The 23,954-nt window shown below is 40.5% G+C and overlaps 1 protein-coding gene across 1 annotated transcript in view; it reads right to left on the bottom strand.

Annotated features, from left to right (window-relative positions):
• The window catches only part of tmem163a (transmembrane protein 163a), a 91,349-nt gene that overhangs the window by 11,069 nt on the left and 56,326 nt on the right, over positions 1 to 23,954 (bottom strand). Inside the window, exons 3-6 of the mRNA XM_017695011.2 lie at positions 15,296 to 15,339; positions 13,622 to 13,713; positions 10,725 to 10,821; positions 2,378 to 2,489 (exon numbers count right to left, since the gene is read on the bottom strand). Of these exons, the coding sequence (XP_017550500.1) occupies positions 2,378 to 2,489; positions 10,725 to 10,821; positions 13,622 to 13,713; positions 15,296 to 15,339 (345 nt within the window). The remainder of the gene's footprint in view (positions 1 to 2,377; positions 2,490 to 10,724; positions 10,822 to 13,621; positions 13,714 to 15,295; positions 15,340 to 23,954) is intronic.

Genomic DNA, 23,954 nt, shown 5'->3' on the forward strand with positions numbered 1-23,954 from the left:
AACACTGAATATTATATTATATTATATTATATTATATTATATTATATTATATTATATTATATTATATTATATTATATTATATTATGACAACATATTCAGGGAATATTCCAACATAAATGTACAAAATGTACAACCCCAATTCCAATGAAGTTGGGACGTTGTGTGAAACATAAATAAAAACAAAATACGATGATTTGCAAATCCTTTTCAGCCTATATTCAATTGAATACACTACAAAGACAAGATATTTAATGTTCAAACGGATAAACTTTATTGTTTTTGCAAATATTCACTCATTTTGAATTTGATGCGTGCAATATCAAAGAGGTTGGGACAGGGGCAACAAAAGACTGGGAAAGTTGAGGAAAGCTCAAAAAACACCTGTTTGGAACGTTCCACAGGTGAGCAGGTTAATTGGAAACAGGTGAGTGTCATGACTGGCTATAAAGGGAGCATCCCTGAAAGGCTCAGTCGTATACAAGCAAGGATGGAGTGAGGTTCACCACTTTGTGAACAAATGTGTGAGCAAATAGTCCAACAGTTTAAGAACAATGTTTCTCAACGTGCAATTGCAAGGAATTTAGGGATTTCATCATCTACAGTCCATAATATCATCAAAAGATTCAGAGAATCTGGAGAAATCTCTGCAAGTAAGCGGTAAGGCAGAAAACCAACATTGAATGCCCGTAACCTTCGATCCCTCAGGCAGCGCTGCATTAAAAACCCACATCATTCTGTAACTGATATTCCCACATGGGCTCAGGAACACTTCAGAAAACCACTGTCAGTGAACACAGTTCGTCGCTCCATCTACAAGTGCAAGTTAAAACTCTGTCATGCAAAGCGAAAGCCATATATCAACAACACCCAGAAACGCCGCCGGCTTCTCTGGGCCTCAGCTCATCTGAGATGGACTGATGCAAAGTGAAAAAGTGTCCTGTGGTCTGACGAGTCCACATTTCAAATTGTTTTTGGAAATCATGGACGTCGTGTCCTCCGGGCCAAAGAGGAAAAGGACTGTCCAGATTGTTATCAGTGCAAAGTTCAAAAGCCAGCATCTCTGATGGTCTGGGGGTGTGTTAGTGCCCATGGCATGGATAACTTGCACATCTGTGAAGGTACCATTAATGCTAAAAGGTACATACAGGGTTTGGAGCAACATATGCTGCCATCCAAGCAACGTCTTTTTCAGGGATGGCCCTGCTTATGCCAAGCCACATTCTGCACGTGTTACAACAGCGTGGCTTTGTAGTAAAAGAGTGTGGGTACTAGACTGGCCTGCCTACAGTCCAGACCTGTCTCCCATTGAAAATATGTGGTGCATTATGAAGCGCCAAATACGACAACGGAGACCCCAGACTGTTGAGTAACTGAAGTTGTACATCAAGCAAGAATGGGAAAGAATTCCACCTACAAAGCTTCAATAATTAGTGTCCTCAGTTCCCAAACACTTATTGAGTGTTGTTTAAAGGAAAGGTGATGTAACACAGTGGTAAACATGCCCCTGTCCCAACTTCTTTGGAACGTGTTGCAGGCATCAAATTCAAAATGAGTGAATATTTGCAAAAAACAATCAAGTTTATCTGTGTGAACATTAAATATCGTGTATTTGTAGTGTATTCAATTGAATATAGGTTGAAAATTTGCAAATCATCGTATTCTGTTTTTATTTATGTTTTACACAACATCATTGGAATTAGTTTTTTTTATATTACTGTATTACTGCAGTTTTCCATCCTTGTTTAATGCTTTTATTTCTTGTTGTCTTATTCTTAAGTTTCTTCTCTGCAGTACAATTTGAATGAAAGGTGCTATAGAAATGGAGTTAATTCTTCTTATCGTTTATCTATAAGCATTGCATGGCCTGACATGCCCATGAAGGACTTATAGCCTATTAAGATTGCAGACTGAGATTGAAGAGTGTCTGCAGTCTTACATTCTTGAAAATTTCCTTGGCAATTATCTTATTATGAGGATGTCTCACCCTGTCTTCCATACTTTTTCGACATTTCATTGACTGTTATGATTCTATTTGGCCATTACGATTTGAGCCTTGGTTAGATGGACCTGAACCTATACAGGTTACCTGCTCATTCCCAGACCTAAATAGCTTCCACTGATCTTGAAGCTGGGACTGACTGGAGCGTTGTTCTTGGTGTGTATGGAGCTCAGGGGCTGTGATGCAGCCTGGTGTGCACTGATTATTTGAGCCAAAATGAGAGCACGAGTAGAGATGATGCATGCTGCTCATAAAACCTGGGTGCGGTACCTACTGCCGTCATTAGCTGCAGCAGTTGCTGTGTGTGTGTGTGTGTGTGTGTGTGTGTGTGTGTGTGTGTGTGTGTGTGTGTGTGTGTTGGTGTGTGTGTGTACATACCATCAGTGATTAGAGCTCTGCTCGTCAGCACTCTCCCCAGCATGAACTTAACAACAGCCAGGACGACGCACGTGATTCCGCTCACAATAGATACACTAAAGAGGAAGTCGTCCTAAAAGAAAAATGACAAAAATGAACATTGTATGTAGATGGTGACTCACTTCCATTGACTCATTTCCTAAATGCACTAAATGGATAATCTGAATTACTTTCTGTTTGCATGTTATTAGCGTCACTGCATCTTCCTTAGGCCACAGTCCATCACAGTCCTTAAAAATCCCCACGTCCAGCACCTCACACTCATTTCTGGCTTGACCCACATCCACTTCTGGTTTGTTTTTTAAGCAAAGTACTTGAATAAAGTATTGTTTAGGAATTAGTGTTGTAGTAAAGCCCTAGTTTATGATTATGTATAATTAGTGATTGCACATTACAAAGCAACACTACTGCTATTCAACTGTATATTCTTCTTCTTATTATTATCATTATTATTATATTTCTGCCCGATATTTGTCTGCTAACTTGTTTGGTCTGATTGGGAATCGTGTGCTTGTATACAGCTTTTTGATCGGATGTATGGATTCTCCCCAATTTTTCCCATTTTAATGAATCAAAAGGTTTGTGCACCAAACTTAGGTCATGTTGAGTCCATTAGTCCATTAGTAACACACTATTACCCATGCAGAATACCATAGCAACCACCTGGCAATGCTTCAGTAACCTCCTAGTATAGCATAGGATTGGCTTATCAACACTTTTGCAACCAAAATATACACCCAAGCAACCTCCTAGCAGCTGCTTAAGATGCGCAATCACTCTTGCTATTACTAAATAAATCGTTGCTGTTGGAAGAAAGCCTCGTATCTCCATTTTTGTTGTTTTTCAGTTTTTGACATAATTTGAAATTGCCCATTGCTCTTTACATTCTGTGTTAATTTCATGAAAAATGGACCAAAAGAAATGGCCCAAAATGTCTGGTTTCATTGACTTACATTAAAAGTAAAGTAGTAGATTTTTTCCCTTCTCCTGTAAAGTTACCATTTTGGAGATATTTTGGAGATGTTTTCTTCCAACAACAGAAAAATATAAAAAGTGTTTGTTTACCAGCTGATATGAGGAGCCAGGTGTGTAAGAGCAGGCAAAGCTGTAAAATCTGCTCTGCAGGAGTGCTGAGAGAGAAAGAACAGAAGGCAAGGCTCCTGCAGCCTTGCAGTCTAAAATAACTGTTTACTCACAGGATCAGGGTGTCCGGGTCACTGGAACACAATATGCCTTCAGTTTTGGTGAGTTTGCTTGTTTAGTTGTTTGTTTTTTACATTGCCTGGTACCATGTTACCTAATACAATAGCACCCTAATCTGAAGCAAGAGTAAAGCTTGATTTTTCTCCTCTCTCTCAAACATGAAAGCTGTTTAAGTGCTGTTTTCTCTGATGGGGACAGTATTTGTGGTCTACCTGGTCTTGCAGGTGGTTATCTTGTATCTAATCTCTTCAGAAACATCTCCTGATATTAAGGGTGGTCTCTTTCTTTTGCAAAATACAGTATATAATTGTAAAGTTTTAGCAATGATGACTATTACTAAGTCAGTGTAGAGACAATAGTCTTACAGACAATATAATAAAAGCCTATATAATTTATACATTTATAAATTGAAATAAATATAATATGACTTTTTCGGTTCCAGTACTGATCCCTATATTGACATCTTGAGTATCAGCCAATGCTGATCAAATATTCCTTCTATAAAAACTGCTTTAAAACAATTAGTTTTAAAGCAGCTTCCCTACTAGTGAAGTCTTAGGAATCATATAGTGTATCAGTAAAGTGTATATAATGGTAAAGACTTTTTAATAGCACAGTCTTACTAACCTTGAATAATAAAGTCTTTATAATAGCCATTTGGTACTTAATTTAATTTAATTTTTTTTTTTTAATAAAGCAAATAAACCCCTGGCAGCTTGTGTTTGCATTCACACATTTCTTTTCCATAAGTCTGTATTATGTCAAAAATCTAAAAGAGAAAATATAAAAGAATCCGAACAAAAAAGTAGCAGCTTGTTTGTCCTCCACCTTTTCAATGAACACAGTCCTTTTATCCCAGGAGAAACCTCAGTGCCTATTCAAACGCTAGCCTCTGAGGGAGGAAATGGAGCTGTTTTTTGTTCCTCTCCGGGCTTGAACGAGTGCGTCTGTCTCCCTCCTACACAACAGCTGAGAAACCAATTTCACTCCTCCTACATTTTAATCAAGGCAGACCGGCACTGGGTACTTCCCAAGCTTAGGTCTTTTCTTGCAACCTTTATGACTTGGGCTAGTGGCTGAGAAAGCTAATTTCATTAAGTTCGACACAGGCTCAGACAGCCAGGTGTGTGTCTCCACAGCCTTGTGCCTCAGCCAGCTAAACCCCCCAATCTGATGAATCATCTCGGACAGCAGACCAATAGGGACACCTCAAAGCAATGTTTTGGCCCATAATCAATTTTGCACGTTTCCCTTTACCCATAATGTTGTTGATAAGCCAGAACATGTTGTTTGAACTTTGCTTCTTCAGTTTTGTACTGGACCTATGAGGCTAATGTGGCTAACAAGTAATGGAAGCTCATATACCACCAATTAGCATCTTTAATTAGCAAAACACTTGCTTCAAATTATATCGAGTTGTTAAAGAATCTCAGATAGACTTGCTTTGTCCATTTTGATCAATATTAGTATAAAAACAACAGCAAATCTTTGAGATTCTTGACAATTCTTGTGATGATTGAGACGTGCAGATTGCTAATTAACTATGCTAATCGGTGGGGTACAAGTTTCTATTACTTGTTAGCTCCATTACATACTTTTTTGCTTAGTTTTTTTTTTCATACAGTTATGAATAAAAATGAACAAATGTATAGACAACACAGGCTTCAATAGAGCTGCTGCTATTTTTATTAATGCAATGTGCTTTTGTTTGTTATCTATTGTTGTCTTTAATCTAAAAATGCTAACATGAGCTTTAAGGGTTCGTGATGTCTTGCAGTGGACAGATGTTTTATATGGACAGAGTGATTCAATTGGCTGTAATGCTGGTTGCTCGTGAGAGAGGAGTTCAGACTAATCAAATGGAAATGGTCACGGACATTCTGCTGGACACTCAGTCAGATCGAGAGCATGGACAGAGTGTGTAAGTGTGGCTTAATGGGAGATTTCAATCTTGTCTTTAAAGCCCTGGTCAGGTTGTGAGTCACCGCATTGTTACTGCGGCAGTCTTTGAATGACAATGACTCTCGAGTTACAAGTGTGCAGAATGTGGGCATCACCTTTTAGACATCACTATAAAATGAAAAGACTGCTACTACTTCAACTGTGCTCTTCTCATCCAGCACTAGATATAAAAACACTTTACAGCCTAGATTTTCTTTTAACTCTCATATTCTATGTTTTCATGTAGATGCATAACTATATTTATACAAATACATATTGAAATTGAAATATGACTGCATGGCTATAATTTGTGCATGGTTTTTGTCACATCATATCTGAACACATGTTTATGCTGTAAGTCCTGGTGATGGGAACCCTTTTTATTTTTGCCTTCATTGTTTTTTTTTTCTTGTTGTGTTTGCAGGATGCCATCACAGCATCTCTCTATGACTTAATGCCCCACATTTTTCACAGTACTTATGTTTTTGGCCATCATGGCATGTTATTCGCTCCTCAGGCTTGCATGTTCGTGAATAGCTCAACAAGTTTGCATTAAAGTCCCTGTAGTTACTGAATAATAAGTCTTAGTATGTGATAAGCCTGGGATTTTAAGGAGTTACTACATGAATTTGAGAGGAGGACCATACCTGAAAACCCTCTTCCCTCCAATCGAATGTCTACCTTTTGCATTCTGTGACAAAGTCCCCATCACCACCCCATCTCCTCCCTGTTCCTCAGTCCTACCATAGTTCCAAGGGGGTTTCTGGCCTTCTAGCTCCAAACAGAAGTTGCCCAGAACTCCAGCCCCAGTTCTCAGAGTTCTCTCCCCTCCCTTTTCTCTCCCAAAAATTTGTTAGTGGCCAGTGCTACTATGGGCTTCCAAGACAGAGGATGAAGCACACTGCAGTAAAGCAAAGCAAACCTCTAAAAATGCTGTACCACGCTTAAGATGAGCATCTGAAAGTAGTCTATGATGCTAATACTGCCCTGATACCAGGTATCAAGTCCCTGTAGTTACTGAATAATTGGCCTTACTATAATAGGCCTGGGATTTTAAAGGGTACTTGATTTTGTAGCATGCTCTTCTGATAAATTGGTTTATGTTTCTATATCTACACATGGTATGTTTCTATAAGTACACATGGACCCACCACACTGGACATTTTATACCCCTGTCAAATAAGCCACACGCTACAGATCATACAGTCCTTTTACAGTACTATAACCTGTGTTTAGTGGCAAACTTTTATCTGGTAGGAAATCATCAGTGTCATCAAAACCTCACATTTTTTATTATTCTTTATTTCTTGAAAATTTCAGTTGCCCTTTACATTAAGTGAAGTGTTTCATGATAAATGGACCAATAGGAAAGGTGAAAATTACTTGTAATAAAAACTTGATGTTTTTTTTTTAATCTATTTATATTTTTTAATTTTTACCCCGATTTTCTCCCCAATTTAGTCGTTTCCAATTCCACCCGCTACTTTAATACTCTAGGAGGGTGAGGGCTAGCACAGGCTTCCTCCGAGACCTGTGAAATCAGCCACCGCTTCTTTTCAAACTGTCACGGGACAGCCTAACGCACCCCGAGGAAAGCACCAACTGCCAGATCTGTTACATAGGCTAACAGATGCCTGTACTGACTAGGATCGCATTGAGTGATGGGAGGCGAAGGGGGGCCATCCTACCCACCCAGAGAGAGCGAGGCCAATTGTGCTTTCTTGGACTCCCAGCTACGGATGGCTGTAGCATCATAAAGGATTGAACTCACAATCTCCTGAAGACAGGGCCAACACTTAGATGGTTGCGCCACTCGGGAGCGTATATCATATATTTAAAAACATTTTCTCCACCTGTTGTTATAAAGTTAGCATTTCAGACGTCAGAGGTTTTGGAGTTACAACACTGCAGTCCTGCACACCTACAATCTCACACAAATAAATCCCACCTAAAGAATCAGAATTCATCATCCCAGGACTGGAGATGGATTACGTGGATCCATATTGGAATAATGACTGGCTGAAAACAGCACCTGTCTCGGCTACATGGGAATCCATCACTAACTGTCATGAGAAAATGGCTGCAGATTGCAGGACCTCATTAGCATTTCATAGGCCAAGAAGATGGGAGAAAAACGTATAAGCTCCAGACGTGTTCCCGAGTCAGAGAAATGAAAATGTTGTCGTTAAATTTAGAGTAGTTCTGAATGAACAGAATGCAGGAGAAGAACATCCTGATATTGCTTTTCGTTTAAGCTGAAAGTATGCAAGGAAAACAAAAACTTAAATTAGGACAGTGGGCCCCAAACATCACTGCAGCTGCCTCTTTCTCTTTCTGCCAATTTAGTTTATTTTTCTCTCTATTTCGTTCTCTTGCACTTTCGCCTCACTGTTTTTTCTTTGTTTCTTTGTTTTTCTCCTAACTTGAACAGAGGACAAGGCTTGAATCAGAAGCCTGGAGCCGCGCTGTGGTCGCTAATTGGACGTCTTTAGGCCAGAATGGGGGAAAAAAACGAACAGCAGCTGGTCTTCAGTTGCCTAGCCACAGTGCTCCTAAGCCCGGCCTGATAAAAATGGTGTGTGGTTTAGCTGGTGGCAATTACGGGGCAGTGCAAACTAATGGTTACCAAGGGTTACCAAGGAGAGCTGTTCCTTAAAAGACAAATAATTTACCTCACTAATGTTACTTCTAGAAATGACAGTGTTTGCTTTTTCAAGGATACATTACAAGGCAGTAGCATTAAATTTTAAAAAAATTAAGTAAATTTGCCAACAACTAACACATGCATTTACATCTAACCAGAGGGCTATTATGATACGACATAATAGTGACCCGTGAACATGGCATTTAAAATGTTTTAATGTTCGCAGTTCCTTCCGCCAGATTATAGTTCCTTTACAAGCAGCTTGTTGCTACGACAGAATAACAGACTCTGCTGCACAGCCGGCAGTTTGTTCTCCAGCTCCAAATGTGTAGTATCCTAATCAGTGTCTGAACAGGTCAGACTGAGCCATAAAACTGCCACAATATCAAGTTTAGCCCAGTTTTGTTCATTTTTGCTAGATCAATATTAATGTTGTTTTGTTCCAGCCAGTGTGTAAAGCATTTTACAGCCCATTTTGTTTGGCGAATGGAATTTGGTTCATTTCTGGCTGATTCCAGGTTATTTAGGTTTTCTGTCACAGCTGCCAACTGAAAAGCTTGCTCAGTGGTAATGACAGAATTTAGTGTAGTCTCATCTTTCTGTTTGTGCGCAAAGTAAAGTTGTTTTTTTTTGCCATAATGGCTAGAACGCTTCTCAAGCAGTCAGCTTGCGTGGCTGGAACTAACTGTTGTATAATCCAGACTATACCACAATTAGTTCTGGCCTTGCAATGTGATTAGCTGAGAGGCCTTCTGTGACCATATCTCCCGACAATGCCATTCCAACCGAATCATTTAAACTGAATCAATTCTAGCTCAAACACGCACATCTCATATCTCACTTGCTCATAAGAGGCATACAAGTAACCTGTTCTTTATTCTATATGCAGTTTTACTGTGTTTACTTCTGGGTCTGAATTTAAAGCCTATTTAACAATGTTATTGAAGCAGCCTGTTAGCCTACTAGCTTCCTGCTGACCTCAGCTAGTGAGGGGAGAATATAGAGCTGTTATAGAGAATATAAAGTGTAAACAATTTTTTTTTTCGGAATACTGAGATTTTTTTTTAATCAATAAAAAGTGTCAATACAGCTAATATATGATATTTGAGACTGGAGTTTATTAAGTCATTAATGACCAGCCTGCACTTCTGTTTTCTCCAAATGGACTGAGGTTTGTCGTGCTCACAAATGATGATCTAGATATGCTGATTTCGGTTAAAAAATATATTTCTGGTAATAATTCAAATGTGAACGGGTGGCTTTTTCAGTAAACTCAAGAAGTGTTTTTAGATTGTGCACATGAGAGCACAAGAGCACGATTTGTCCCTGACTGAGTTTTTCACAACTCATTTTCTGAGTTGACTCTGACTCCTCGACTCTTTTACTCCTCGACTCCGCTTCTGCATTTTAGCCTGTATCTCCAGAGCCATTGATAAAGAAATACACAATGTTTTGAGCAGCTACAGATCACTGTGATATGATGAAAACCAGTGCTTTAAGCTGGTTTGGTATTTCTCAATGAAAATGACTACGACATTTGGCCGTGAGACACGGTGCTAGGATCGGCTACACCTGACTCTTTTTAAACATCCCGTTTAGTGGAGCTTTAAGCTACAGCTTACAGATGTGTCAGCCTACGGTTAGCCTATGTAATTGACAAAAAAGCTTAAAAGCTGTAAGCTACTGTCTTATATTGATTGTTGTTTAAACTATGCATATGAATATCAGGCTAGCCCTGGTCAGGCTGCATATCGCTACTGTGGGGACAAACCCTCGTATCTCCATTTTTGGCGTTTTTCAGTTTTTGACATAATTTGAAATATCCTGTCACCCTTTATATTGTGTTTAAATTTCATGATGATTGGAGTAAAAAAAGTGATCTAAAATGACTTGGAAGAAAGTCTCGTTCCATTGACTTACATTAAAAGTAAAGCATGTTTTTTCCTTCTCCTGTAAAGTTTTTTATTTATTTATTTATTTATTTATTTTTTTGAGATGTGAGGTTTTGATCCGATAACAGCAATATGTTGATTAACTTAGGCTAATAATAATGAAAAAATAATGGTAAATGTAAGTTTACATGATGTTACTTTTACATTATACTACATATCTGTTTTGCTAGGCTGCGTTTTCCATTCAATAATGCCTACAGCCTTGTTTATATAAAACCCAGTGCTGTGTTTGATGTTTTCATGGGCCATGTTTGAGGTTTTAGGCTTTCCAATTTACCAATGTAATATTCGGTTGATCAAGCCTCCAGGTGCACCTGAACAGCAGAATCAGGTGGTTCTGGTTTGAGCTGCAATAAAGCTCTGCAGGAGAATCAACAGGAGCTAAACTCATTAAGAGTCTGCGCATACATTTTGAAAACATTTACACAGAGATATTGACTAAATATCCAAAACCAATTTCTATAAACCTTCTACAAACCTTAATGAAAGGCCCCTAAGAATTACAAGAATTACGTTACTACACATTGTAAACCACAGCCATGCAGATATGACACTGATATTCACTCACCACTTCAGGCAGGAGCTTAGTAGCCAGGTCATGGATGGCTTTTCCCAGGATACACATGGAGGACAAAAGAAACACTACCCCCAATATCACACAGGCTCTGAGGATGAGGACAAATTGGAAGTTAATTCAAACTGTTAAAGTTATTACCTAATTCTTTACTATAATGTTAAGACTTTAAAATAACAGTAACTGTTGTAAACACACACACACACACAATATGCTCCAGTATATCAATGATTCTGGACATGTTTTGAATCAAAAGAGTACAGAAAGTGTAAAACCATAGTAAGCTTTATTAGATCATGTTACAACCCTGTTTACACAAAAGTTGGGATGCTGTGCAAAATGCAAATAAAAACAAAATGCAATGATGTGCAAATTATTTAATGTCATCATTTAAAACAGTACAAAGAAACATCAAATGTTAAACTGAGAATTTTTTTTTGGTTTTTTGAAAAATATAAGTCTATTTCGAATTTGATGGCAGCAACACATTTCAAAAAAGTTGGGACAGGGGCAACAAAGGACCGGTAAATGTAATGTGTATGGTAAAAAAAAAACACCTGTTGGAACATCTCACAACTAATTAGGTTAATTAGCAACAATAACATGATTGGACATAAAAAGAGCATCCTAGAGAGGCTGAGTCTTGGGGAGATGGGGAGGGGTTCACCATTCTGTGAAGGACTGCATGGGCAAATAGTGCAATAATTCAAGAATAATGTTTCTCAACATAAAATAGCAAAGAACTTCTGCTTTTCATCATCCAGGTACATAACAACATTAAAAGATTCTGAAAATCCAGAAAACCTCTGTAAGCAAGGAAAAAGGCAGAAAAACAATACTGGCTGGCCATCATCTTCGGGCTCTCAGGTGGCACTGGATTAAAAACAGACATGATTCTGCAGTGGAAATCACTGCATGGGCTCAAAGACTTCTGAAAACCACTGTCTGTGAAAACAGTTTGCCACTGTACCCACAAATGCAGAGAAGAAACCAAATATAAACAGGATCCAGAAATGCTGCCACCTTCTGATTCCAAACTCATTTAAGATGGACTGGGGTGAAGTGGAAATGTGTCCTGGGGTTCAACGAATAAAAAATAGCACATAGTTCAAACCCCATCATCCATGATGACTTGGTGATGATGGTGACTTGCTCATCTGTGAAGGCACCATTAATGCTGAATGATAAATACAGGTTTTGGAGCAACATATGCTGCCATCCAGATGACGTCTTCTTCTAGGAAGGCCCTACTTATTACAGCATGACAATGCCAAATCACATTCTGCACGTATTAACACACCCATTGAAAACATTTGGCGCATTATGAAATGAAAAATAGGAGACCCCAAACGGTTGAGCAGCTGAAATCCTATATCAAGCCAGATTGAGAAAACATTTCACTTTCAGAACTACAGACACTTTCAGAACTTTTTCCATGAATGTAAAAATGCTGACTTATTTTTCAAAAAACAATCAAATTTCTCGGTTTCAACATTTGATATATAGTCTTTGTACTATTTCAATTAAATATAGGGTTTAAATGATTTTCACGTATTTGCATTCTGTTTTTATTTACATTTTGGACAGCATCCCAACTGTTTTGGAAATAGGGTTGTATTTACATATGAAAATAAATGCAACCATACTGTTAATGGAGAAGAGCAGATTAAACAACAAAAAAAGCCACTTTTTGTCCTTTTAAATGGCCATTACTCTGCTGAAGCTGTCCTTTGTCATAGCTTCTTTGCTGAAATTCTTTGATTAACACCTGAACTCCTTGTGTACAGCCAATGCTCTGAAGAATAAGTGATCAAAGAAAGCACACTTGGCTGTGACAGGTAGCCCCTAAGCACCAACAGTTTACCACTTGGGAGTGAGCCCAGCATTGCTTTCTCCTTCATTACATCTCCATTAATCTCTCGCTCTGACACATCGGCAAGAGCAATGAGACCATCTCCGTCGCTTAGTGCTCTACAAGCCTCTACAGGCCAAAAGATGAATGAGGAACTCAAATGGGAGGCTTTATCAAGGCTGTGGTATTGAACAACAAAAGCAACATAACATGGATAACAAGATGGATGTGATAAGTGATGAACCTAGATAATAATGATTAGCTGGAGGTCTTTATTAAAAGGTCTCCTAACAACCACTTGTAAATCCAATAGACTAACAAACTGTCCCCATCAGATAAACAGCGCTTAAAGCTTTCATCTTTGAGAGAGGAGAAAATCAAGCTGCTTCAGATCTGAAAACATCCACAGTCCATCCTTCCACTGTGAGAAGATGACTCAGCACTATGGGTCTGAAAGGATGTGTAGCTGTTCAAGAAGCTCTTACTGAGAAAAGGAGACAGACACATCAAACAAAGAAGCTGCTGGTGCTCTCAAAACAATGGACTGACCACCCCAGAGTCCAGACCTCAACATCACTGAATGAGTTTGGAGTTACTTGGATCGTAAAGCAGAAATTGCTGAACCAACTTCTAAGACTGAACTTGAGGTGTGGCTGCAGATGCCTGTTATAAAGACAATGAGTGGACACACTAAAACTGATATCCTATTTAGTTCTTGAAGCTGCTGAAGTCAGTTTTATGTTTATTTTTATGTTGATATGTTAATATGTCAGCTTTTCTTTCCTGATGGAAAAATGGCTGAAGTTATAACATGGAGGGTGTACTTTATAAGTAATCATATTTATATTTACAATTATATATAGACTTTATTCAACAATAATGGCAGTATATGGCAGCAGAGCAATTCAAAGCTTGTTAACACTCCAGGCAGGTATGTAAGATTATGTAAGGTTTTCTAGGAAATATTACTAATCATCCTGTATATTTAGCTCTTTTTTTCCAACCCTTTTTTTGCTTTAGCTTAAAGCTTTGTACTTACATGTATTCCCTGTGGGCAGAATGCACAGCTGCTGCGTTGCTGTAGCGCCAGAGCACTATGATGGATGAGAGCACATCTAATGTAGCATCAAACTGAAAGGAAAACAGGCAGCCATTTGTAAAAGCAGTACAGTTTCCAGTCATATGTAAAGCAACATGGAGTAGTTAAAATATTCAATCCTCCCCAAAGTGTATCTGTTTATGAGGACATGATATGCAGATTAAATCTAGAATTATTTCACATTAGGGCCTTGGCACCCACACCTGCTCATCCAGCGTTTCTCCTGAAATAAAGGGTACTAAAAGGGAATTTGTCCCTCTTTGCTGCAGTAACTGCCTCTACTCTTCTGAGAAGACTTGGAACATTGCTGGGAGGATTTGATTGTATTAGTGAGGTCAGGTATTGATGTTGGATGATCAGTTCTGGGTCACTTCAACTCATCCCAAAGGTACTGGATGGGGCGCCATCACTCCAGAGAATGCGGTTTCACTGCTCCACAGCCCTGTGTTGGGGGGGTTTTATATCCCTCTAGCCAGCGCTTGACATTTAGCATGGTGACCATAGCATCTTGGTAAGTGATTAAGAGCATCCCTGCATCAGCAATGATGCACCTTAAAGTATTGAGAGTACTAAAGTACTTAGAAGGGAATATTTTTTGCAGATGTTATTGCAGCACTACACTCACATTTTAACTCTTAATATTTATATGATTCTATTTACATTGCTTAAATATGAATTACTTAGCTATTGAATGTCAGTGGATTCTCTGAATGATGAAGCCATTAAGTAGTCGAAACGTAACTGTTGTTACAAAGCTTAGCTTGCTTAATGGGTCTGGTATAACGTGACTGGGGTTCGATCCTCCGCCTGGATGAGCACAACAACACTATACTATTAACAGTTCTTGGGCAAGACTCCTAATGTTACCTTTGCCTACCTAGTAAGTAACAAGTAAAAAAGGCCAAATGTCATAAATGTAAAGATGCTGTCATATGATATACTGTTGCTGTCGCTAACAGCAGAAAAAGGAAAAAAGGTTCCTGTAACTTAATGTAATAAAGTTAATGCTGGATCATTTCTATTGGTTCAGCCATCATACATTTTTCACACAATAGCTGGGACAACTAGCATTTTCAAATTCTGTCAAAAAATGGAGATGTGTTACGTTACCATTGTGGGATATAGCAATAACATTTTTCTGAACTTAACCAGTTGCTCTTTAGTTAAATATGGGAAATAAATCGTAAGGATTATGAGCCATTAGCCCTGATTTTCTCTCCTTTTGATTTTTATAATAAGCGTCTTAAAAGGACATCGTTGATAATGTTATGTAGTACTTAATACTTACATCAAAGAGGTGAACAAGCTTGTGTTCTGATGTTAAAAAAACTTGACCCACTGTATCCATTTACCCATTTTAGACCATGTCCTTTAAAAAAAGTTTAACATCGACTGAAGTTTTATCTCATTAAACTCCTTTATTAGAACCTTCACCAGTTCTAAGAAACCTTGCCTGAGGCTGTGAAACAAATTCATTACACTTTGGCAGTAAAGAGTCCAATTTGATAGAATGATAGTGCTGTAATTCAGGGGGCTGAATCACTGCAACTTCCATCCACATTATCACTCATTATTCAGAACGGCTTAATTAACATTAATGAAGACTTTACTTACAGCAAATCCAAAGGCAGATGCGCTGTGCCTCATGAAGGATACAGCTAGGCAGGAAGGAAAAATAAAGAGACAGTTAATGGATGAAGGAATAAGCTCCTGGAAGCAATTAATGAATAAACCCATGAGTAGTGATCTTATCACATCTATTCTTGTAACCTCATGTGGAAGCCTGAGGACAATAGCGTTTGCTTTGGTTAAGAATGAGGACAATAAAGCAGCAGATATTGAGGAAAAAGTGACAAAACAGGTCTTTAATACAACTTAAAAACAAAGGTTGCTATATGGTTTCATGGAAAACATTAAAGTGTTCTAGAACCTTTGTTATGTGGAGGTTCTTTAAACCTTAACTATGAGACAACTGAATGTCTAGTAGTAAGTTAACTATAGAAAGTGGGCTTGCTATATGATCATCAATGAACTTAACTAACTAAACACTCTTTTGAGTATATTCTGATTGGCTGCCTTGTTTTAACCTCATTCAAACTTCATAGTCTAAACTGAAATGTGGAACAAACTCCTAAGTTTGAGCTGACATCCTCAAGAACAACGTAAATAGTAAACTTCATCCATTCCTGTGGATCCATTGGAAGGTTGCAATGAAATATTTACTGCCTGACAGACAGGAACAGCACAACATTTGATCACTTTCCCACATCTTGCATCCCAATAACTCTGCTACAGACTTTCTGCAGGAACAACATCCAGATCACTTCTCCATGAATGGACAAGGCTAAACTGTTGTCGGCTAAATGGGCAGTCACATACAAAGGTGTTCACGGTAGTGACATCGCAACCTAAATGCTAAATTGAAAATAGGCTGTTTTTGAAATTTAGTTTACATAGTACACCAATCTACTTTATGGAAAAAGGAAGGTTTCTATATGCGTTGTAAATGCTATGATGTTTTTGGCTGTTATCTGAGCCTCTAGCTGACATTGAATCAGATAGAAGACACTACCATTTCTGTTTCCATCTCTTGAACCTAACATACAGAAAACCCACAACTTCTCATTTTGACATGAGTCATTAGAGATGCGACTCACAGACCTGTCTAGATGTGGGAAAGCCTGTGCTTACCAGCTGTGGGTCTGCATTGAAGTGGCATTGTTTGTTTACCCTCCTGTGCCTGTGGAGAAGCTCGCTATTCTATTGATCTCAGAAATTTAAAGGCACAGCCAGACCACCACGTGTCATGGCAACATGACTAGAGTCTCAATGCAGCTTTGTCCAGGCAGCATTGTTCTCCAGTGTTTTAAGTTAAACAACAAGCCTGGCCTCAGGTTTCTCTTATATTCTACTGTGAGTCCATGGGTTGGCTTTTTCAGAGCCAAAGATTCTGTCGGACACCCTGAAGGATCAAAGGTGGGAAGAACATTGGATAACATCCATTCTCCAAGCAACATGAGGCATTTGTTCAGTAGCAAATTAATCATAATGGTAATCATTCACAGTTTTTCCCTTAAAGCAAATGTAGTCCATGAGCCAAGACAAGTTTTGTGTCTAACGTTTGCTTCTGTTGTTTTGTTCTGGAGGTAGTAATGTAAGTTATTCATTTTTCAGGAGATATTTCTGAGAACATTAAATATAAGATGAAAGTCAAAGAAAAACTAAGTGTTTCCAAAAACAGAGTTTAAAAAAATCTTAACCAGAGCTGTGGGACCACAGCGCTGGGCAGCAATGTGAGGCCCAGCGCTGACCAACACTGGCTCAGTGGTGCTCTCCAGAGCACTGGAGCGGCACTGCGGCTGTTGTGTCTCTATCAACTCACTTGGTGACCCAGGGGATTGAGCCACACTGGTATAGCCCAAAAGAAAGTCCTTGGGGGATTTTACTCCTCCTCAAGCTAAGGGTCCAGGGCAAATCGGAAGAAGTGCCAAAACTTCTCAGGAAGGAGAGTCAGTGAGGATCGAGGCTTGGTAGAAACCACATGGGGATTTCTACTTAATGCATCCTTCATTGGCCAGGTCTTCTATAGCATAAGGGTATAGGCAGGTTGCAGAGTATAGTAGCTGTATTAGGGCAATCCAGTACTCATCACTGGCAGGGGTTAGAAAACAGGCAGGCAGGTACAAACAGCAAATCCATTACAAAAAGTTCAGGAAACAAAGTAAGGGTCAAAGAACAAGAAACCACAAAGACCATGGCTCAGAACTCACACAAGGAATACAGGGACCTCACCAAGAAAAGACCAGACAAAGGGGCATATATCAGAAAGTAAACAAGTACATAACTATCTGTAGGTGTGTTTAATGAGGGAGGGGTGGATCCAAAGAGAAGAAAGCCACTCCATACTATGCAGTTCCAAACAGGGGTCTCCCATAGGGGGCAGCAAGGTGGCTGGTGGGTAGCGCTGTCGCCTCACAGCGAGGAGGGCCTGGGTGCTCTCTGTAGGGAGTTTGCATGTTCTCCCCGTGTCTGCGTGGGTTTCCTCCGGGTTCTCCGGTTTCCTCCCACAGTCCAAAGACATGCAGTCAGGTCGATTGGACATGCTAAATTGCCCCTAGGTGTGAGTGACTGTCTGTGTCTGTCTGTCTGCCCTGCGATGGACTGGCGACCTGTCCAGGGTGTATCCTGCCTTCCGCCCGATGACTGCTGGGATAGGCTCCAGCATCCCCCCGCGACCCTTACGGAGAAGCGGCTTAGAAAATGGATGGATGGATGGATGGATGGATGGATGGATGGATGGATGGATGGTCTCCCATAGGGAGGTTACATTCTGGTGCCATTTACGGTGGAACGAGAAAATTCAAACAAGTAGCTTGTGAAGAGAAGAGAAGCTGAGCCTCATAAAAAGTCAAACGTTGGGAGACATTTTACAAGAAACTATTCCACTTTTGAGGAATATCAAGCTAAAGCTTAAGGCAGAGCAAAGTAAGTTTGTATTTTTGTTCATCTTATGTTTTTAGCCTACATAGAACATTATATTATAGACATATTTACAGCCAAGATGGCAAAACATTACTTCAATAAAATGGACATAACGTTGTGGCTCCCAAGGTGGCTTGACTTTCTTGAGAGGACAAAATGGCTCTTCTTAACATTTGGGTTGCCGGTCCCTGTCCTAGGTGCTAGTCCATGTCTCTGGTCTCTGGTGTGCAAGTCCAAGTTGAGTCCTGAATCTCTGAGATGCGAGCCAAGTCTGAAGTCTCTGGGGTGTGAGTTGAATCTCGTATGTCAGTGGTGTGAGTCCAGGGTTGAGCTTGAGTCACTTTGGCGCAAGTATGAGTCGCACAAATTGTAATTTACTCCCATTATTAGCTTCAGGCACTGCACTTCACAAAAGTGACTCCAGATAACGAACCTTTCCTTATAGATAAACCTTCAGTATGAAACTCTACACGCAGTAAAGATGTTTAAAGAAAAGAGACAAACAATCTGAAATGGTGAGAGAGTCAAAAGGCAGTACCTTTTGGATCAAAAACTGGTGGGTGTAGTTACTGCAGAGCTAGTACACTTAAAGAAGTGGGTAATTTTACACCCATACATGTGACTACCTACTTTCCAGGGTTTTGGTCATTGGGAAATGAAGCGGTTGTCCATTCTGAGGCTAGCAAGTATTGTTTTCAATGAGTCAAAAGATTCATGTTAATGTCGGATTAGCTGCTAAAGCTTTTGTTGTTATTATTATTGGTTTTTAGATCCAGTAACACAGACTATCAAAAGTGTTATGCCTCATTTTCTTTTGAAATTTGAATTTTTTTTAAATTTACATTTCAATAAAGTAAGAAAACATATCTACACATCTGTGGCGAAGGGGGCGTGGCCGAGCGTCAAATGCGGGACAGAGAAGCCGGTCTAGCAGTAGCTGATGATGCTCACCTGTGCCTTGTTTCTGACAACCTATTTATAGTCATCTCTTCCTTCAGTAAGCGGAAGAATTTCAGAGAGAGAAGGAGACCCCATGAAGGCGCAAGACCAGAAGCTAGCCAAGCTGAACCGACTGAGCAGAGCGGAGTGAAGAGAAAGGCGACTGAAAAGTCTCCCGCAAGTCTGGCCTTATTTTTGGAGGCTGAAAAGCTGAATGTTATTTTTGTTTGAGAATACAAGAAAGCACTCTGCCTTCATCCCCTGCCCCCAGCGTCTTTCCTCCCCCCCACCATTCTGAACCATTACAGTGGTGCCGAAACCTGAGAGGAGGACGCTAACGCATCGAGGGAGTCTCCACAGCAGAAAAAGAGGCAATCAAGACCCTGGTCCACCTGCACTCCGGCTGGCAGGAGCTGCAGGCTGTCTTCCAGGATGCTGAAAAGCACTGGAAGCAGCTTGAGGAGCAGCAGGTGGCAACCCGTCAGATGGTCAGGAACCTGCTGGCAGAGCGGCGACTCTCGATGTGCATGGGGGCAGGAGCCCCTCTCACACCACCCCTCAAGCCTCCAGCCCCAGCTCTCCCGCTCTCCCGCCCGGCGTCGGGTCTTTCCCCGGTGGGGTGTGGTGGCTCAGACTGGGGTTCCCAGCCCGAGTTGGGTGTTTGGGGTATGTGGCATGCGCCCACCCCCTGAGCCCCAACGATGATGGCCGCAAGAGCCAGCGGAAAGGCGGGGCCCGAACACACAGTGGCAAGGAACCTTGGTGAGGATGCCAGGGAGAGAGCCGCAAGAGTGGAGGGGGCGGAGCGCAAAGTCCGAGCTCTCCAGATGGAGGCAAGTCACAGGAGTGACGGCGGGAGGCACTAGAGGAAGGAGGGAGTCCCGAGCTCCGCTGCCCAGGCTCTGCCCCCTGTTATGCAGCGAGGCCGATACGTTCGACCCAGGCGGCCGAGTTGCCAGCTGGGGGCGATAATGAGGAAGCAGAGCGGCGAGCTCTTGTTCCCTCTCGGCTCCAGTGCTCTTCTGGTGGGCAGCGTGAGCGAATTAAAAAGAGCTGAGAGGGAACAGAGCGAGAGAGGGACAAGCAGCAGCACAAGACTGAAAGAGCTGAAAAGCTCCATGAACAGACTGAAAAGGTTAGTTAGCGTAAGCCACTGAAAAGTGGCTAGCGTATCTTAGTGTTGATTGGTTTTGTTTGCTGTTGTTTATTTTGTGGGAAAATTAACACTAGAATGACTAAAGCTACGAAAATCTTTGTAAGGGAAAGCAGCCCCCATGTAGCCCACTCCCCTGCGATTAACGCCTATCATCTTGATAATGATGTGGAATCCACTGGAAGCACCAACCCCCATGCCCACAGAAAGCTCCTACAGCTCCCAAAGCACCTAACGTGACACAACTTGAAGGTGAACTTGAAGTTACAGCCCGAGTGTATATGTTACCGATCCTACAGCGCGACGGAGAATTTGTAGAATTGTGTTTCAAAAGTTATAATTCAAGGGCGCGTAGCAGCGACGGACAGAGCAGCGGCGATTTCTCTAACACTGCAAGGGAAGCTCAGCTTCCCCTGAAATGTCAAACATTAAATGGTCAAATATGTACGGCTGTGTTAACATTTCATTGACTACTAATGCGTTAGAACACGCTAATCTCGAAGACGAGCTCGTTCAGAATCAGCTACTTATCACAAAGCATCAATACATTTGCCCGTAGAAGCTGAGTGTCTATTCAATTCTGCGGGACCGCATGGAGCGTGTTTTTTCATTGCTTTGAAACTCGCCGGTCATTGGATAAATGCCACGATTTTGTCCCGCTCCCGAACGCTGAGCTTCTCTGGGGGTGAATGGAGCTGTGAGTGGGCGGGTGTGAACGCAGAGCTTCTGCAAGATGATTGGAGGATCAGTCGAAAGGCTGAATCCCATTTTGATTGACAGCTATTTTGACCTATTTACATCGAAAGACAAACGGCAGCCCATTTCTTGGGGTTTGCTTGTTGAAATTACTTGCACGTTTCCATTGGTGATTGTGTAAATAAAACACACTCATAGCATTTCCTTGTTTCAGTTTAACATCATATCAACATTTCCTCGTTGGAGTTTAATTTCATTTCGTTAGTTCGTTCAGTCAGTCGTTCACACTGCTTGTGTAGGTTCGAGTGAACTAGCCAGCTAGCAAGGTTCACACGATGGCAGACAATGCTAATATTGTCGACCTGATTTTAATTTAATTTACTGTAGAAAATCTAAGATTCTGATAATAATGATACGGAGATATTACACTAACAACAATCAGTATATTATATATGTATATATTTACAGGCATAGGGAGAGAAAGACAGATGTTACTAGTAGGCTTTCTGGATGCACCACAGAGCTGCTGCCTCAGTGCTTCTCTGTGAATTAACATAAGTTGACTTATGGTCCTGCTAATTGCTGGCGAGAAGGAGGGGTGATGTCCTGAGGATCCTGAAATCTCAGTCATGCTAGTGTTAAAGAATGTGCTGCAGTGTTGAACCCTGCCTCCAGCGTCCTCCTTGAGCCCGGGGTAGCCCAGTCCATGCTACAACATCTTACACTCAGTGTATTTCTACCTTCCTCAGTATGTAGGAAATATTTTGCCTAAATAATCATTTTTTTGTTCCAAACTATAGATAAAGGTTCATTTTGAAACCTTTTCAGTGTAGTTTTGTCCAGGTTTAGAACTGAGCAGAAGAGGCTGTTTCTAGTTTAGCTTCAAAGAGTTCCACTTTCCAGCCCAGAGGAGACCAGACTGGGGTGATCTTTGCAGGTTCGTATCAAATGAAAAAATAAAAACGCTGCAGTGCATCAGAGCAGAAACAGCTCAGTTCGGAGTTCCTAGTTGTAATTAATCACATGGAATTCTCAGTGGGGCTTTTGCAGACATCAAGCATCCATTACAGGGCAAAGCAGGCGAGACCAGCACAAGACAAGCAAGACAGAGGCAGAGAAAGAGAACGAGAGAGGGAGGTGAGATAACTGACACTTCCTTGGAATATCAGGTCTCTCATTCACAGACTGTCACCATTTCAATTTAATTCTCAAACAGTTGCTCCAGCAGTGGGCACTCTGTGCTTTCAGCCTGTGCCAGTTTGCACCTCCTTACAACCAAAATAGCATCTTCTCTTCTTCTCTTCTATTGCCTACGGCTGTTTTCTCAACTAGTTTGTTAACTAAAGTCTTCACCACAGTTTGGGGATTTGTGACATTGTATCTTTTTTTCATTTGATTCAGCTTGTGCACCAATTTGCATCAGTGTTTGCTGATTGGTCAGAATTTTGGTGGTGATACAAGCCATCTGTAACTTTGCCTCCATTAGAGCAAACATCTTTTTTAACTTTTACTAGCCTATTAAAAAATCCAGATCTACTTCTATGGAAATGAAAATAGAGTCTACTTTATAATAAAGATATGACAAAAGCAATAGAATGTTTAGCTGAAAAGATTGCCACTGAATCTGTTTCTGGTTCAAACTGTGACTCACAAGATTGAAATAATTGCTTGGAGATTTTGGCTAAGTAATAACTATTTTGAGAAAATAAGAGATTATTGTAACATCAGAAATTCTATTCAAATTAGTACCTATTTTGACTTTCATTTTGTATAGTAAGGTGACCAGGGTCCTTTCTGTGAGGAGTTTGCATGTTCTCTGCATGTCTGCGTGGGTTTCCTCTGGGTACTCCGGTCCCCCTTCACAGTCCAAAGACATGCAATCAGGCCGACTGGACATGGTAAACTGCCCCTAGGTGTGACTGTGTGTGTCTGTCTGTCTGTCTGCCCTGTGATGGACTGGCGACCTGTCCAGGGTATATCCTGCCTTCCGCCCAGTGACCACTGAGATAGGCTCCAGCACCCCCCGCGACCCAGAAGGAGAAGCAGCTTTGAGTGTGACTGTGTGTGTGTGTGTATGCTAACTAGCATGACAGCTAACCTAGCTTAAGTTTTAGTAAGTTTTAAAGAAATGTTATCTAGAACTTACTAAAACCTCAGCTAGCATTAGCTAATTAGCTAGCATATTTGCTATCCAAACTACATGCTAGCCCACTGTTTCAAGTTGTCTTGGTTCTTTCCTTTAAACATTAGTTAATGCCTGTTCTGTCCATCAGACTGAGGGATTTTGTATAATAAACCACATCGAACTGTCAAAATAAAGGTTTTATTCTTTTATCACATTAACACGAGCAGTGCATGACTTCATGAATCAGTGTTTGTGTTTTTTTTTTTCTCTGGTCTTGAGTACAAGGCGAGCGGAGAGTCAGGGCGAGACTTAAGTCTGTCAGAAGGGGGACTTGTGTCCTCATCTCTGCTATGATTCTTTGATTTAAACAATAAACAGAAAATTCCAGCTTATCATTTAAAATTTACTGAATATTACTGCATATCAATTCTTATGTCAAGTGACTCCAAAGTTGAGTGTATTTCCACATACAGTCCAATAAATGGATGGATAATCCAACATCATGAGAAAAACACGTTACAGTGCAAAATGATACTCCACCATTGTGGCTGGCCTGATGGTAGAACGCTGCTTTTACTTCAAAAATCAACTATCAACTTTGCTTAAGGCTACTTTAACCATTAGGTTACTAGGAAACTGCACCCTTAAATAAGATGGTTATTTGCATTGTGAAGTGGTTCTTCAGATTGATGGAGAATGTGTATGGTTCTATATAGAACTATATAGAAAATGGTTCTGTATAGCTCCAAAAAGGGTTCTTCTTTTGTTACAATGTCAAGTAACAATAAAAGGGCCATTTTTGGTGCTATAAAGATTCTCCATCAATCTGAAGAACCATCTAACCATACAAAGAACCGCTTCAGCATGAAATGGTGAAT

Source organism: Pygocentrus nattereri, chromosome 6 (genome assembly GCF_015220715.1).
Source record: "Pygocentrus nattereri isolate fPygNat1 chromosome 6, fPygNat1.pri, whole genome shotgun sequence".
Lineage (NCBI taxonomy): Eukaryota > Metazoa > Chordata > Actinopteri > Characiformes > Serrasalmidae > Pygocentrus > Pygocentrus nattereri.